At 49.2% G+C, this 18,163-nt stretch overlaps 1 protein-coding gene across 3 annotated transcripts; it reads right to left on the minus strand.

The window, feature by feature from the left end:
- Positions 1 to 6,983: 6,983 nt before the first annotated feature.
- NT5M (5',3'-nucleotidase, mitochondrial) lies at positions 6,984 to 16,598 on the minus strand. 3 transcript variants are annotated; one of them, XR_014541523.1, is made up of 5 exons: positions 15,543 to 16,598; positions 13,203 to 13,303; positions 11,267 to 11,327; positions 9,209 to 10,293; positions 6,984 to 8,952 (listed from the first exon to the last, which is right to left on the minus strand). XR_014541523.1 is itself a non-coding variant. In XM_083585904.1 (5 exons), exons 1-5 carry the CDS (start codon positions 15,849 to 15,851, stop codon positions 8,573 to 8,575), a joined length of 729 nt encoding a protein of 242 aa, XP_083442030.1. In that variant the 5' UTR covers positions 15,852 to 16,568; the 3' UTR covers positions 6,984 to 8,572. The 3 variants fall into 3 exon arrangements, 2 of the variants coding, with proteins under 2 accessions (XP_083442030.1, XP_083442031.1); XM_083585904.1 differs by having other exon boundaries at positions 6,984 to 8,715; positions 10,179 to 10,293; positions 15,543 to 16,568; XM_083585905.1 differs by lacking the exon at positions 9,209 to 10,293 and having other exon boundaries at positions 6,984 to 8,715; positions 15,543 to 16,590.
- Between the last annotated feature and the right edge of the window lie 1,565 nt (positions 16,599 to 18,163).

Raw genomic sequence — 18,163 nt, forward strand, 5'->3', positions numbered from 1 at the left:
GGACTGGTCCTGCTCCATGTTTCATGGGTTACCCCCCGGGCCCAGCACACACATGAATGAGCTGAGCATAAGCCCAAATGGCGACGCTGCAGCAGAAAGGGTCAGTGCTGGAGGGGTGCACAAATGCCAGGGGGTGGGGCGCGGAGGGTGAAGGAGCCCACCGCGGAACCCCAGCCCTTGCCACACCGCCCGAGTGACCCCGCACTGCAGTGGAGACTAGCAGGGATGTGCTGCGCCACCTGCCCACCCCCACAGGGATCCTGGCCACCCAACGTGGCACTTGGTGGGTGCAAACCAGGCACCCCCACGCCGGTTCCCCCAGTGCAACCCATCAGGGTGCTCCTCTCCACAAACGTTGGTTCCTTCAATGCCAGGAGAGGAGCGCTGGACTGGGGCATGCAGTGCGTGCCTGGGGGGTTGTGCCTGCTTCACGCCCTGAAAAATCCCTGCCGTGGGCCACTGCCCCTCTGGCAGCCCCCACGCTACGCCCCTGCTAGAAGGGCATCCACAAAAAGGAGGAGGAGGGCACTAGAAAATTTAAAAAGGTAAAGGTAAAGGAACCCTGACAGTTAAGTCCAGTCACGAACAACTCTGGGATTGCGGTGCTCATCTCGCTTTACTGGCCGAGGGAGCCAGCGTTTGTCTGCAGTTTTTCTGGGTCATGTGGCCAGCATGACTAAGCCGCTTCTGGCAAAGCAGAACAGCACACAGAAACGCTGTTTACCTTCCCGCCAGAGCGGTACCTATTTATCTACTTGCACTTGATGTGCTTTCGAACTGCTAGGCTGGCAGGAGCTGGGACTGAGCAATGGGAGCTCACCCAGTCACGGGCAATAGCAAATAGGTGGGCGGCTGAAGGAAGTGTTAGAGCAGAAAGCAGCTTTCTTGCCAGAGGGTCTCTATGAGAACTCAAAGTCTCCCCCACCTGGAACAGGTGAATTTGTCAATTTCGGTTTTTAATTTTAAGTTCAGTTCTCCACATTTATGCATCAGTCTGCAATTAAAAGAAGTCCTTGTGAAAATTTGTCAGCGTTTCTCTTCATGCACAACGCTTGCATGCAGTTTTGCCTAACACACACATACACACACACATTTTGCAAGCAAATTTCCTTAATAGAATGCATGCTCGCGCCTTGTTTTCACCTAATCTGTGCATTAGGTGCACTTTCTCTTAAAATATGCATTTGTGCACACATGATTTCAACGTAGAACTGCACCTCGAAATTCAGAGAAGTGCAAAATTTTGAAGGAGAGCTGTATTTCCATTCTTGCATTGTATTGGAAAGTGCAAAATAGGTAACTTCTCACTAAAATTTGAACTGAAACCACATTTCTCCCCCTTCCCTACTTCTTATTTGCTTTGGTCTCTCTCGTTGGCCCTTGGATGCTACTCTGATCCCCTTAGAGAACCAGATCTTCAGGCCTCCGATTGCTGGAATGCTACCACCCCCATGTGGGTTAGAGAGGATGACAACCACTTTCTGCTCCAGAACTCTTGTTGTGCAGGACTTGACTACATGGACACTATATATACATGTAGCACCACCTACCGGAGGGATATGGGATTCCTTTCAGGCACGAAGAGGATGCAAGGCCTTTTTTCTTTGTTCTTGCAAGCTAATGAATAGGTGGAAGCAAGCGAGACCTGCAACTAAATATTGCAACGCACCCTCATCTCCTAGCAGAAGCGCTCCTGTTCAGAGTTATAGTACCATTATGAAAATCTGGCCTTTCCTCCCAGTGGAGCCCAGAGCAGCAAACGACATTCGATGAAACAGTAAAAATAAAACCATCTTACAAACAATTCCAGTACAGATGCAGACTGGGAAAGATCTCCACTTAAAAGGGTTTGTTGGAAGAGCTCCCTCCATGCAGTCATATCCATCTCCAGGATACTCCATTCCATTTCTCCTCCACCACATTTTCTATTTTTCTTTATCAATAGAGTGATGGTTACTGAGCATCCTTAGCCCTCATTGGGCTGTTTTGGGGGCTTTAAGGAGGTTTTGTTTCGTTAAGTTTTGTACTTCTGCGAACCTCAGTCACCAGTCTACTTGCCACATGCTGAATTAGTTGCAGTTTCCGGGTCACCTTCAAAGGCAGCCCCACGTAGATCTCATGGCAGAAGTCCAAGCAGGAGATAACTAGAGCATGCATCACTCTGGCGAGACAGTCCATGGGCAGGTGGGATTTCAGCCTGTGCACCAGATTGAGCTGATAAACAGCTGCCCTAGACACAGAACTGATCTGCACCTCCATGGACAGCTGCGAGTACAAAATGACTCCCAGGCTGCGCACCTGGTCCTTCAGGGGCACAGTCACCCCATTCAGGACCAGGGAGTTCCCCACACCTTCTTGCCCAATTCCTCCTTCTGTTTTGTCGGGATTCAACCCAGGGGCGTAGGAAGGGGGGCGATGGAGGCGGACTGCCCCTGGTGCCCTCACGGAGGGGGGTGACATTGGAAACGCTCGCCCACAACTCCCAAGCCTACCCCGAGCCATTGGAGTAAGGGGGGGAGCTATGCTGCTTTGCCGGCAGCACTCCCCCCCTTCGTTTTGGCAGCTTGGGGGAGGCTTGGGAGTCGCGGGTGGGTGGTGCGCTGAATGTCCGCCGTGGGCGGTTCGCTCCACCCCCAGCTGCAGGGCATGCGCACCACTCCGAGCACCCAAGCGACTATCCCGCGTCTGGGAGGGCACCCTCCGTGCCACACCCTCCTCGGGAGTGCGCCCGCCCTGGGCAATGTGGGCATATACTCACCCATCCTCCAAACATTCACTGTTGGCACTCACCCCTTGAATTCTCTGTCATGAGGATTGAGTATACAGTGGTACCTCAGGTTACATACACTTCAGGTTACATACGCTTCAGGTTACACACTCCGCTGACCTAGAAATAGTGCTTCAGGTTAAGAACTTTGCTTCAGGATAAGAACAGAAATTGGGCTCTGGCGGCGCGGCGGCAGCAGGAGGCCCCATTAGCTAAGTTGGTGCTTCAGGTTAAGAACAGTTTAAGGTTAAGAACGGACCTCCAGAACGAATTAAGTACTTAACCTGAGGTACCACTGTACCGGTTCGTACATAGCCAGTCATTGCTCGGTAAATCTTTTTGACTCTTTGCGTGTGAATGAGTCATCACCTATCAAAGATCATCACAGTGGATATAATCGGGTTATACATTCAGCTGTGAGTCAACAAGCGTCGAATTGGCGATCTGCATGATGTGTTTATGCACTGTCAGCAGAGGCACTGCATCACCAACTGAAGAACTCAAGAAGAGACTTCTGGATCAGGCCCAATAGCCCATCTGCTTCGTGTTCCTGGTCTCACAGTGGCCAATCAGAGGCCCATGGGGGCGTGTTCAGAAGCAAGGCCTGAACACCACAGGTCTCTCCCCTCCTCGTGCTTCCAGCAAAAGGTACTAGCTCTGAGAAAACAACCCAAGTACAGCGGCCACTCATTGGGTTCTTACAAATGGACCAGGTTGCAGTTCAACATAGGTAAAAGAAAGGTAAAGGACCCCTGGACAGTTAAGTCCAGTCAAAGGTGCCTATGGGGTTGCAGCGCTCATCTCGCTTCAGGCCGAGGGAGCCAGCGTTTGTCCACAGACAGCTTTCCAGGTCATGTGGCCAGCATGACTAAACCGCTTCTGGCGCAACGGAACACCGTGACAGAAACCAGAGCACACAGAAATGCTGTTTACCTTCCTGCCGTAGTGATACCTATTTATCTACTCACACTGGTGTGCTTTTGAACTGCTAGGTTGGCAGGAGCTGGGACAGAGCAATGAGAGCTCACCCCATGAGAGGGATTCAAACCACCGACCTTCCAATCAGCAAACCCAAGAGACTCAGTGGTTTAGACCACATCACCACCCACGTTCCTTTAGCAGTTCAGCATGGTCCTTTGCCAACAAACATGAGCTGCTGCCGTTATACCAACAAGGGACCTTATTCAAACTTTCCCCTCCCTTAAGCTGTACTTTCTATAGTAAAACGTTCTTGGAAGCAATGTACCGTTTGCCTGACAGTGTGTAACTAGCAAAACAAAAAGTACTTTGGGGGTTTGTGCCTTTAAAAAAAATCCATGGAAGCTGGAAGACTTCTCAGGAAAATGCTCATGAAAACAAGGTGAGAAAGTAAATGATGTCTTTGCACATATTGCCCTCTGGTGGCTGACTTTGGGATCGGGGGGAAAGCCACACTGGGACTTTGCCCTGTATGAAGTTTTTTTTTTTAATCTGTCCTGAATTTCCCAACATTCATGTTCCATCAATATGCAGATGATACCCAGCTCTACCTCTTTTCAAGTCAGAACCAGTGAAGGTGGTGAAGGTCCTGTGTGAGTGTCTGGAGGCGGTTGGAGGATGGATGGCGGCTAACAGATTGAGGTTGAATCCCGACAAAGCAGAAGTACTGTTTTTGGGGGACAGCCTGGGAGTCATTTTGGACTCATAACTGTCCATGGAGGCGCAGGTCAACTCTGTGTCCAGGGCAGCTGTTTACCAGCTCCATCTGGTACACAGGCTGAGACCCTATCTGCTCGCGGACTGTCTCACCAGAGTGGTGCATGCTCTGGTTATCTCCCACTTGGACTACTGCCATGTGCTCTACGTGGGGCTACCTTTGAAGGTGACTCAGAAACTGCAACTAATTCAGCATGCAGCAGCTAGACTGGTGACTGGGAGCGGCCGCCAAGACCACATAACACTGGTCTTGAAAGACCTACATTGGCTCCAAGTACGTTTCCGAGCACAATTCAAAGTGTTGGTGCTGACCTTTAAAGCCCTAAACGGCCTCGGTCCAGTATATCTGAAGGAGCGTCTCCACCCCCATCATTCTACCCGAACATTGAGGTCCAGCGCCGAGGGCCTTCTGGCAGTGCCACTCTGGCGAAACAGTCCACGGGCAGGTAGGGTCTCAGCCTGCGTACCTGATGGAGCTGGTAGACAGCTGCCCTCACTGCAAGAAGCCAAGTTAAAGGGAACCAAGCAGAGGGCCTTCTCGGTAGTGGCACCCGCCCTGTGGAACACCCTCCCACCAGATGTCAAAGAGAACTACTACTACCAGAATTGTAGACGATATCTGAAGGCAGACCTGTTTAAGGAAGTTTTTAATGTTTGAGGCATTACTGCATTTTAATATTTTGTTGGAAGCTGCCCAGAGTGGCTGGGGAAACCCAGCCAGATGAGCGGGGTATAAATAATAAATTATTATTATATTATTATTAGTATTCAGCTCACTTGGACGCCCACGACTTCTAGTCTTATGAGAAATGCATTTCTGTTTCTGCTTTCTCCATGCCATGCAAAATTCTATAAACTTCTATCATGCTGCCTCTTCTCCAGAATCTAAGGGGAGCCCCTTCACCCTAGCTCCATGGAAGTGAATGGTCACATTTGTTCATTCATATATGTGGAGGGAGAGAAAAGTAGGGGTGTAAGTAGGCGTTGCTTTCTGCTCCACCCTGTATTTGTGTCACATGCAGTACTCTTTCTGTTCTGCTGCAATTCGCCTTCTGCCCGAAGAATTATTCGTCTCTCTGTCTGCTGTGCTGAAATTGCATTGCGCCTTACACAATGTCATCATTACGTCATCAGTTCTGCACATTCCTTTCTTGCTGCATTATTTTGTCTGTTTTATATTGTATACAGCCAAACTTCGTTTCCTGAACTCCTCCATTTTGGAACGTTTCGGCTCCTGAAAACCTGGAAGTAACTGCTCCAGTTTTCAAACGATTTTCGGAAGCCAAACAGCTTCCAAGCCACATTTTTCATTTCCCCCTGTTGACTTTGCAGCTATCCCATTGATCCTCGGTTTTCAAACTTTTCGGAAGCCGAACAGTCTTCCGGAATGGATTAAGTTCGAAAACCAAGGTTCCACTGTATTGAAATCTGCAGATGGAAGGATGGCACGCAAATTTAATAAATAATGAAATAATAATTCAACCCCATTAATTTCAGTGCAAAGGAAACACAATGCAAACGTGTATGCGAGCAATTACATAGCATCTGCAAACCGAAAGCGACAGCCACAGCATATTTGCTGGATCAATTTCTGTTGCAGATTACAGGCGAGTAAGTGAACGTTGGCAATTTCTGCTCCCGTTTCTATTAACCGCCAGAATTCTCCAACGTCCCTAGAAAATAAAATGGGTGAAAATTAGGACAACGGGGTGTGAGAATTGGGAAACGGGTCCTATCCTCCTAACCCTTAAAAGATTATCTGGATTGGACTGGGAGGCCTGGAATTCTGCCGCCCTGCTAGTTTGACTGTCCATTCATGAAACTCTATCAGGGACGGAGACTTTAAAACCAGGGGGAGGGGGCAAACATGGCCCTCTGGACTTCTCTATCTATCCCGTGGGACTCTCCCCAAGCCATACCCCCTCTCCGCAAGTCACATCCCTCCCCAGCTCTGCCCCACACCCTCATTGAGAGTTTCTGCCTGGCTGGAATGTGTCCTTGACTCAGATGATGGCTCTTAGCCACCTGGGTGTGCAGAGAGTTGTGTGAGAGGGTAGGCAGGAACTGGCTTACCATACAAGGGTATAGCATGTGGCCCTTGAAACGCTGGCATGAAGGGAATGTGGCCCTCAGCCAGAAAATGGTTCCCCATCCCCGCCTGAGAGGAAAGATGGAAAACAATACAGGACTCTTGGATCGTCTGGATGGAAAACAGAGGAGTGTGTGTTTTGTAGAAATTAGCCTACTGTAGAAAGGGTAGATTTCCATTCATTTGCCAGCTGACAGTGTTGGGGTAGCTCAGTTGGTAGCGCATGAGACTCTTAATTTCAGAATTGTGGGTTTGAGCCCCACACTGGGCAGAAGATTTCTGCATTGCATGGGGTTGGACTAGATGACCCTTAGGATCCTTTCCGACTCTACCACTATATGATTCTATGATTTGCTTCCACCTGTTCCCCAAGAGATGCCCAGATGAGCACATTTTCCTAGCTTGAATCAGCTCTGCAGAAATCCAAACCGATTCTAATTCTGTCAGATTTATTTCTCAACATGACTGTTTAGGAAAGCTGCTGAATTTGGGGGTTTTGAACCGGGAGAATGGAAACAAGAGGACAGCGTCGAAGCACGGAATTGAAAACTTGAAAGGGCTGCCTTTAAAATACATTGACGAGCCAATCTTTCCTTCCTTTCTCATTTTGTAAAAGACTCAAAACAGATTTCAAAAGCAGAACTTTCAAAATATTGCAGATTCACAGAGCCAAATTAATTCTGACCATTTGCCCAATTTCAGCTTGAGGGGGAATCCTTTTGGCTTTCGTCCTCCGGGAACAATAAAGCTTTCTTCCTTGTGTGCTGTCACAAGCTTTTTAGCTGCCGGGTGTTGGGAGGGAATGAGAGCGTCTCATGATGGAAGACCTCTGTCCAGTGTCACTTGACTGAGACACTAGTCAAAGACCTACATATACCGCAAATGCTCCAGAAAGTTCCCTTCAAGGCGAAGCTCAGACCTTGCTCCTATGGACAGCAAGTGTGAAATGGTCGGCCTGTTCATGGGCTGCCATATCTGCTTCAGGATATGGGCCCACATTGCAGTGTTCTCCTGTCCAAAAAATAAAATAAAAATTCCTCTGTATAGAAAACCAGCAGGCTAGAATATTTCTCCCTGGCATACTATTCTTCTACCTGGAGGGATCGTTGGTGGGGTATAAAGTCCATTCGGTCTTGTGAGTCTATCCGCGAAAAATGACGTGGATGACCTCCTCTCTTGCCATTTGTGAGAACTGAGGCCTCCTCGCCCAACCTGAGATTCCACAGGCCTTCTTACGTCAGAAGGGCAGTCGATTTGGCTTACACCGAGAGCCCAAAGGAGAACTTGGCTGGAACCAGGTCTCAGCTCAGAAACCTGGGTTTGTCGACCAGCCGCCATTTTGAACCATCAAACGCTATGACAGAGAGGATGTTTCTGGGAGTAAGGGTAGGGAAACTGTGGCCCTCCAGATGTTGACGGACTCCAACTCTCATCATCCCCAGCTAGCACGACCAAGGATGATGGGAAATGGAGTCCAACAATGTTTGGACCGGTGACTGGTTCCCCAACCCAGGCTTTCCCCCTGGCAAATGAGCTACCACAGTTCACACACACACACACATATTTTGGATTTTGAAGTGGCTCCCAGACTGGCCTGCCCCTCAGCTCATTTCAACGTCCTCCCGAAACAAACTAAATTTCAGTCCTGGAGATTGGGAGCGGACGTTAAAGATGGCGGCCATCTTTATGGAAGCCAGATATAAAGCTAAACAGTGCTTGGTGGGTGGTGAACACCCCTGGCTGGGCCTTCCTTTGGGATAAGACGTCTTTTGGACTAGGCCAAGCCAGACCCAGGAAGGGTGCTTGGCAAAGGTCCTTTGGTGGCCCAGCTTTTGTGATGGCTTTAGCAGAATGGCCAAGCTCCTTTTTCTTGGGAAGCCTGCCCTCGTCTCTGGCTCCATAGCTGAAACTAAAGACATGTTTCTTCCTGCTTCTCCCCACGGGGCCAAGATGTGGTTTTCGGGCCTGCACCACTGATTCTGGCCCCTCGCCAGGCACGTTGAGGAGTCTCCCAATGAGCTCTACAATGCCCGCTTTCTATCCAAGATGGCCTTCCAGTCGTCGGCCCACGAGTGCAGCCTACGACGAAGAGGAGGCAGCTGGAGGTGCTTGTTGTGGCAGGCCGTGAAGAGGACGTGCTCCCAGCTCGGACTCTTCTCAGCTCCTGGAAGGCAAAGAAAACAAGGCAACTCAGGACCTTTTTAAACTGAATAACGTCTGTCTGTGGGGTTTTGTTTGTTTTTTTAAAAAAAATCTGTCACCTCACTACGCTATGGAATCTAATAGTGGGAATGAAAAGGGGAGAGAAGTTTCTAGTCCTCATGGGTGTAAAGACTGGCTTTACAACAGCTGGTGAAGTCTCACAATCCACTAACAGAGGTCTGCGCTCCAGTCTGCAGAGCTTGTATATCGTGGGAAGGCAACCTAAGGCCCATGGGCCAGATACGGCCCAATCGCCTTCTCAATCTGGCCCACAGACAGTCCGCGATTCAGCGTGTTTTTACATGAGTAGAATGTGTCCTTTTATTTAAAATGCATCTCTGGGTTATTTGTGGGGCATAGGAATTCGTTCTCCCCCCCCCCTTCAAAATATAGTCCGGCCCCCCACAAGGTCTGAGGGACAGTGGACCGGCCCCCTGCTGAAAAAGTTTGCTGACCCTTATTGTATAGGTTTCATGTTTTGTTTCTGTCCTCAAAGCAGAATTCTGAATTTCTGCAGGGTAGACACAGCCCTGTGTGTGCTATATGCCTGTAAACCCCAAAGTCTGTCGTAAGCGACTTTGCTTATTTACTACAGTAGCAACTGGCAGGGAGCCATATAGTGTACTAGCCAACAGATACCTGCAGCCGGGAGCAATGTGATCTAAACATGCCTACTTGGATGTAAGTCCCACTGCGTTCAATGGGGCTTACTCCCAGGTAAGTGGCTGTAGCCTCAGGAGTGGCTGGATGATGTTTGTCGTGACACACAGAAGAATTGCCTAAAAGCAAAAAAAGATATTCTCACAGCTCCTTCACATCCCTGCCCTGCCAATAACCTCAGAGCTCCTCTGTGTCCCTCCATCCCTGCTCCATTGAAATTCCTGCTGTTGTTTAAAACCATCATTTGAAATCCTGCTTCTCTTTCACTCCCCCTTCACCCTTGCCCTGACTTCATGCGAATCCAGGATTGCGATGCAGGCCCAAAATGGGAGTTGTGTGATGACAGCCTTATGTTTTTATGTCTATAGGAAGATACAAACTGAAGCTCAATCCAGATAAGGCTGAGACACTGTTAGTGGGTGGTTCCCTAGACCGGATGGATGGGAGGTTGCCTGCTCTTAGCTTGGATCTATTGGTAGCTTGGATCTATTGGTCTGGATCTATAGCTGGATCTATTGCTGTAGCTTGAGGCTCAGGTGGCCTCGGTGGCACAGAGTGTCTTCCATCAGCTTGGGCTGGTGGTCCAGTTGTGCCCCTATCTGGGCAGGGATAGCCTAACTACTGTTGTCCAAGCTCTGGTATACACATTCAAATAAATAAGCACAGTATGTGTCAATGTTGAAGGGCTTTTGGGGCCTTCACTGCCTTGCACATCCATCCACCCACCAGCCCCCGATGCCCTTTCCCTTGGGACAACCCCTTCACCTATTATATCAGGCCTGTCGTCGATCAGCAGGTCGCCAGAGACCACCGTCTTATCTCGGGTGAGGACGATCTGTTCCAGAAACTCTTGGCCCAAGTGCTTCTCCACCCAGGCGTACTGGAAAGTGGAAAAGGAAACAGTGGAAGAAAAAAGTTTGTGGGCAGAGGGTGTGAGGAGGATGGAACTGGCACCGGCATGACCAGCAAACCACAATGACCAAAAAAACCCCAAAAATAAACCCCATTATGGGGAAGCAGGGAGAGGGAAGTGGAGCTTAACTTTGAGCCAAGACTTGGGAGACTCCAGATGGGCTGGGTGTCTGCACAAAATTTGACTGCAGTCTTGCACTTGGTGCAATTATGGAACCAGCTCCCCACTGCTTTGAGGCTGATCCAGGAGTCCATGCCTTTTAATTGGCTTTTCATATCAGTATTTTCGTGGAGAGTTCTGCTTTATTCGTCACTTTAATGCCCTCTCCTGGTCTCATCCTGGCTCCCCGGAGTTTCACTGCAAATTTGATCACTTTATTTTCGTTCTTGATTTCACTTACTTCTCAGCAATAATTACATACCGCTTAAAATACAGAACCTCTTTAAGAAGTTTATATAAAACGTACTATAAAATTGCAAAGGTTAATATTAGCCAGGTGTCTTCGTTGTGATGTTTTTGACACCGGCTAGAAACCTTTTTTTTGTTCCGGCAAACACCTCCAGACATAAAATTAATTGTGCACATCTGTTATTTTTAAAACTGTTGATGTTGCCTATATTTTGATCATTCTCTTGTGCCTCCTGTTTTTCAAAGTCTGCTTTTGCCACTAGTTTCAATGAATATTTAATACCAGGAAAACCCAGGAAATGTATTGGCAATTTCCAGCCAGGGAAAGCCTGGCTAAACAGATGGGTTTTCAGAAGGCGGTCAAAACACACGGCTTAGTTCCTGCCTCTCCAGACTGCACGTAGGAGGGTGTTCCCGTCAGAAAGATTCTGAATTTCGTCACTGTCCTCTGCTCTGGGAATCCTTTCAATTGAAAGGCTGGCTACGAATTGTCTAAATGAAGAAATAGTAATAAAAATAATATACACGTTACCTTTTCGTATGGGCAATACCGATACTTCTTGATGGGACTGGTGCATATGAACACATCGGTCCTACCATGACAGAAAAGAGAGAAGGTGAAGCAGGGAAGGAGAGAGACAGTGGAGAAGAAGAAAAAATCCACTTTTGCATTTATCCCTCCTGTATGGATTCTAGCCTTACTGCAAAAAAAAAAAAAAAGGTCAAGTGTGCTCTGCATAGATATAAGCAAAGGCTGCCTCAGATGGACCACTTGGTCCAGGGGTCGGAAAACTAAGGCCTGGGGGCCAGATGTGGCCCCCCAGGCTCATAAATCAGCCTGCAGACCCTGCTGCCCGCTCGGTCAGTCCCCACGCACTGCGGACGCCTCGCCATGCGGGGACTGGCTTTCGCAATGCTGGCACGGCTTCTGGGCGGGCGACGACGCTGACGCAGCTTCAGATTGTCTGCAGGAAGTTTCCACCCAATGAGACTTATTAAGATGATTGTGATTGTGATTATTCATTTCTACACCGCTTTGTATTTAAAAGGGGGAGAAATCTCAGAGAGGTTTACAACATCAAATAAAACAACCCAGAATAAAACAAATTCAAGCTTCCTGGGAAATATTTCAGATCCTTCTCTAAGTGACATTTTGCTGTCCCCATATTTATTTGCCTACTTAATTTATAGAGCTGCCCCATAGCAGAAGGACTTTAGGAAGGCAGTGGGGTGTAGTGGTTAGAGTGTTGGACTAGCATCTGGAAGATCAGGGTTCAAATCCTCACTCAGTCAGGAAGCTCACTGAGTGACCTTGGGCCAGTCCCAGCCTCTTCACCCACCTCACAGGGTGGTGGTGATGATTAACTGAGGAGGGAGGTGAACCATAGACTGGGATATAAATGAGGCAAATGAGCTCTTCTGCTTACCTGCTTAAGAAAACTGGATGGTTCAGCCCGCTAGCCTGGCATCCAGAGATCTCCACGTAGGCGCAATTGGACCCCAAAACACGCCTGGCGCCTGGGGGATTTCCAACACTGGCCAGAGCCAATGACAAACGGAACCCACTGATGATAGTTTTATCCCTATTCTCATCCTCCTTCCTGCCGAATTCTGCAACAGGCATCACTGAGACCGTGGAGGAGGAGGAAGCTGGCAGCCAGTGGATTGCTTGCAAGTAAGAAGGCAGGCAGGGGGGGCCTAGCAGAGAACAGACTGAGGGTTTTTTTATGGGGGCAGCACCCCATCTCCCCTAACAGACTAGCCCCTGCTGCAAAATGCTCTCAGGCTGCTTAGAGGGAAAATACAGAAACAAAGGCAAGTGACCGATCACAAATCAACAGAATAAGAAAAAGCAGCAGTTAAAATAACAACTGACAGTTAAGTCCAATTGTGAACGACTCTGGGGTTGCGGCACTCATCTCGCTTTACAGGCCGAGGGAGCCAGTGTTTGTCAGCAGACAGTTTTTCCGGGTCATGTGGCCAGCATGACTAAGCCGCTCCTGGTGAAACCAGAGCAGCGCACGGAAACGCCATTTACCTTCCCGCCAGGGTGGTACCTATTTATCTACTTGCACTTTGACATGCTTTCGAACTGCTAGGTTGGCAGGAGCTGGGACCGAGCAACGGGAGCTCACCCCGTCGCAGGGATTTGAACTGCCGACCTACCGATTGGCAAGCCCAAGAGGCTCAGAGGATTAACCCACAGCGCCACCCGCGTCCCTAAAATAACAACAGCCGATAACAAATAGATAAAATGTTGCTGTTGTTGACTGATTCATGCATTTAGTGTCGTGTATTGATAGATATCGCCCGGCCTTATAGCTCATGCTCGCCCTGGGACCATTTGGTGTAGGGAGGGCTAGAAGGACAAAATAATGAAAATAAAGGAAGAAGCCCGGCTGGTGGAAGAGCAGGGGTGTGCCTGCATGGGAAGTTTCTCCCTTGCAAATTCCGCCAAACATACTCACTCTTTTAACTCGGCCATCTGCTTGACAGCTTCCACGGCCCCTGGGAGTGGATCCAGTTCCAGAAAGAAGTTCTTTGACTCCCAAATGCCAATTGCCTTTTCCTGCAAAGAGGTTTGGAGCGAGAAGGTTGGGGAGGGGAGAACATTAGCCTGTTAAGTCTGCGGCCCTCTTGGCTGCTCTCCTGAACAACAGAATCCACGAGAGCAGCTTGAGCAGCAACATTTGAATAAGGGCTGCATACAGAGCACATTTAAAACACCTGACTTTCCTCAAAGATTCTGGGGGTTGCAGTTTACCCCCTCGCCAGCCTGCCCAGCCCTCCCCGCTTATCCGATCAGTTAAACCAATAGCAGAAAGAGAGAACAGAATCGCTCTGCCCAGGCCCAGGTCAGAGTTAGCTACTCGCTGCTCGGTGGAGCTTGCAACCTCGTGGACTTTGAACATGCTCGGACTTTTGTCATTAATAAAAACACAGAGACGGGGTTGTGCAGCGGATGGAGAACAGGCCTGAAACTTGGGTTCAATTCCAAGGCACTTACTTACCTCTCAGCCTCATTTCCACTCTATGCAAAAGGTAGATAACAGTAGCCTACCTTATAGGGCTGCTGTAAGCATTAATAATAATAAAAAGCGTTGGAGGTGACTTTGCCTATTTAAAAGTGCTTGTTATTATCTACTACTCTAAACAAATGCGTATTTATTTATTTCTATGTGGGTCTACCCTTGAAGAAGACTTCGAAATTTCAACTGGTCCAGAATGCAGCAGCCAGATTTCTGCCTGGGGTTCCTATTCATATAACCCCTGTTTCAAAACTGTGTTCAGGTTGGTTTTCAGGCCCAGTTCAAGGAGACAGTGGCAGACTTTGGATTCTCAAATTTCAGCAGTGCTCTGTGTGGCACTAAAATGTGGCACCCCCCCTTGCCTCTCACACATCATTGTTGCAGTGCTGGCACACAGCGCTGTCAAACCAGTCACACTACACTAAAACCGCCTCACATTTTAGGGTTCAAAGCCCTAAATGACTTGGGGCCCAAATATCTGAAGGTTGCCTCCTTCCCCACAGACCCTCCTGGGTATTCGGATCTTGGTAGTTCCATCCATCGCCTGTAGAAACTCAGGATGGCAGCAGTGGCCCAGAAGAGGGCATGCTGCTTTGTGGCAGCTTTTGGGATGTGGAATTCCCTGCTCACAGAGATGTGTCGGGCACCTTTATTGTATGGTTTCCTTGACATGCTGAAGACACACTTGACCTAACCTAGGCTTTGACACACGAGATAAATATCTGTACACATTCCAGGCTACTCTGCACCCAGTGAGCTGCCAGTACACATGACTTGGCCACAATCCGTACCTATCCTGTCATTTATTTATGAAATACTGTGTTTTGATGAATTTCCCCAGCAAACCAGCTTCAATCCAAATTGAGAAAAAGAACGACCTAGCTGTGTGGTAAGCCGGTAATGTGTACACAGCCAAATTTTCAGGACCCATCCTTTTTTTTTTTTTTTTTTTGGAAATGTTGTACAGAATGCTAATGTTTTGTGTTTCTTCCTCCCTCCTCCTTAAGGCATCATGTTTTTAATGGCATTACCCCGGTATGTTTTACATGTAAGATGCTCAGAGACCTTTTAGGTAACAAGTGATTAATAAGTTTCAAAACCACAACAGTATTCCTGCCACTATACAGTGGTACCTCGGGTTAAGAACTTAATTCGTTCCGGAGGTCCGTTCTTAACCTGAAACTGTTATTAACCTGAAGCACCACTTTAGCTAATGGGGCCTCCCGCTGCCGCCGCCACGTGATTTCTGTTCTCATCCCGAAGCAAAGTTCTTAACCCGAGGTACTATTTCTGGGTTAGCGGAGTCTGTAACCTGAAGCGTATGTAACCGGAGGTACCACTGTAATTTGTTTCAACATAAAATAGTGGTAACCTGCCCTGGAACCTTACTGTGAATGGTAGATAACAAATCCAACAAACAACAACATCAAATTTCATTTGTTTTGCTCCAGCTGCATTTCCCTTTCTGTTTCTCTCTGGTCTCCCTTCTGTTTAATTATATACTGCAAGCCCCTTGGGGTTTTGTATTTACAAATCCCCTTGGAGATTTGTATTTTTGTATTTTGCAAGGCACTGTGGGTGGTGTTGATGCTAATAATGAGCAATTTCCTTCATTTTACTCCAGCTGCAATTCCCTTTCTGTTCCTCGGTGGACCTCCCTTGCGTCTAGTTATATATGGTAAGCCCCTCGGGGCAGAGATCTGTCCTCTTGTAATCTGCAAGCTGCCTTTACTGACATGATGTTGATAACAACAAACAACAACAAGGCCACTGACTCACACTCAGCTCCGATTCCAGCTGCCCATACTGCTCCGAGACCCAGAACCCCCTGCGGTCCTCCAAGGAGATGTAGGGCTTCTCCGGATACTTGGCTCTGAACTTCTTCAGGAAGCCCCCCTCGAAATCCGCCAGCACCCCGTCCATGTCCACCAAGACCCGCAGGCGCCGGCGGCGGCCGGGGGCGCAGCGCGAAGAGGCGCTGCGTCTGCTGCAGTGCGCAAAACAGCCGGCGCCCGAGGCCAGGAAAGGGGCGCAGCAGCCGCGCAGGGCTGGCCGCGGGTGCAAGAAGAAGCTGCTCATGGCTAGCATGGAGAAGGGCGGAATCTCTCTTAAAAAACCGGGGAAGAGCGCCGGATCACGGTTTCCTCGTCGCTGTGCTCCCAAATCCCCAGCCTCCTTTTCTGCGTCTGCTGCATCACGCCAGGTTTTCTGTCTCTCTGCGGCGCACGGATTTGGGGACCCCACGAGGTCCGCCAAACCCGCAGATAATTGCTATTATTGGTGCAATTCTTGCCGCTGCAGCACGGAGTCCTGCCGCTCCCTTCTCGCTTCCTCGCCCCGAATTGCAGCCAAAGAGGAGCCCCGGGAGAGGAGATGGAGAGGGCGGCGAGGCGAGGCGAGGGCACCCGGGCCGGCTGCGCAAAAGCAGCGGCAGGGTGGCGCGCAAGGAAACGAAGGTGGGCGCGGGTCCGGGTGCGCTGCGCTCGTCCCGCGCAAGATCCGCACGGGCTTCCTTCTCCTCGCCCCCTTTGCGACGGAGAAGGGCGCTCCGTGGGGCGCCGCCGCGTCCTCTGGGCGCTTTTGCAGCGCTGGGGGTGGCCGGGCGCGGCTTGGCGCTCCGGTGCGCGCGCCTCTGGGTTGCCGCGGGAGCCGCTCTCTCGCCCTCCTCCCGAGGCGCCGGCAAAGCAGCCCAACCCGGCAGTGCTCCGGTTCTCCTTCCCATCGCCCGCGGGAGGAGCTGCGGGTGGGGAGGGGGTTGGTGCTTGCGCTCCCGGCAGCTCCAAGCGCCGCCTCGCAGCAGCGGCATGTTTCCAGCGCCGGCCGGGAAGTGCGCGCCACCAGCTCCTCGCATGGGATCTCCTGTGTCCCCCCCCACTCCGGGGTCTCTCCCCAGCAGTGCCGGATTTACGTATAAGCTAAACAAGCTATAGCTTAGGGCCCCCCTCTCTTGGGGGCTCCAAAAAATATACTTCTTAATTGTATTTCACTATTAATATACTTCTTAATTGTATTTCAGTTCAACAAATACTTTGATAAAATACATACTTTGTTATGTGCAAATGGCTTTGGATACCTGTTAGGTCCATAAATTACCACAGAGCATATATTCGACACAAAAAACAGCGACAATTTGTTGTTGACAAAGGACAGCTGGACATATAATGGGCCCCATTACCTTCAGTAGTTTAGGGCCTCATCGAACCTAAATCCAGCCCTGGCAAGGCTAAATACCTTTAAAGACAGTGTCAATAGCAAGCAACCTAAATCTGGCCCTGCCCCACCACCTCCCTCCTTGCGCTGGAAGTAAACCCAGGGGTAGGAAACACCTCCTCAATTGGGCCGCTTCCCCCGCTGCAAAAAAGACAGCCCAAGCAAGGTCAGTCGCGCAGCACAGCCTGATCCCATACCCTCCAACATTTATCCAATGAAAATAGGGACGTCCATTCTATAGTATTAGTATCCCACCCATCTGACTGGGTTGCCCCAGCCACTCTGGGCGGTTTCCAACATGAATAAAAATATAATAAAGCATTAAACATTTTAAAACTTCCCAATACAGGACTGTCTTCAGATGTCTTCTAAAGGTAGTACTTTATAGCTACTTATCTCCTTGGCTCAGGAGTTGCAGAACTCCATCCCCTCCAACATCACTCCGATGAAAATAGGGACGTCCTAAGGAAAAGTGGGACATTCTGGGATCAAATCAGAAACTGGGATGGCTTCTGTAAATCTGGGACTGTCCGCAGAAAGTAGGGACATTTGGAGGGCATGTGATCCTGCGTGTGTTTACGTGGAAGAAAGTTTCGTTTTGTTCAGCGGGGCTTTCAGGGTGCATGAGGAATACGGGCAGGCTCAGCTCTGGAATAATCAGGTTCTGACGCCAAGATTCAACATGGTGTATACAATTAGAAGTGGGCCTCTGAGCGTGTGCAGAATGCCTTTCCAGCAAAGGTTGATGAGCGCACAAGCAGTTCCAACATTGAGGTGTCGGAGCTGAGCTCCTGTGAGCTCTGGGTGAAAAAAAGCCCCTATTATTATTTTAAAATTATTAATCACCCTAAGGTCCCAGGGTGAAAGTCCAAGCAACCTAACTAAAGGTGCTCATATTCCTTGGTTGCCCCTGCTCCAGCTTTGTTGAAACTCAGTGGAAACTCCTGGAAGCATAAAACTGTCTTTTGTGATTGTTAAACTTTGCAGAGAATGCTGTATTTTATTGTGCAATAGCAACTACAGGCAGAACTAGCCATATCTTTTGAAATATACTCAGAGTCGCAAAGTGATTTCATGCTCTTTATTCAGCTCATAGTGGTGAGGAGGAATGAATGAAAGTCCCCTCAAAGCATCTGCTTTATATACATTATTTACACAATGGGCTGCACATGATTGGCTAATTCCGGAAT

Source organism: Podarcis filfolensis (assembly GCF_964270895.1).
Source record: "Podarcis filfolensis genome assembly, chromosome: 14".
NCBI lineage: Eukaryota > Metazoa > Chordata > Lepidosauria > Squamata > Lacertidae > Podarcis > Podarcis filfolensis.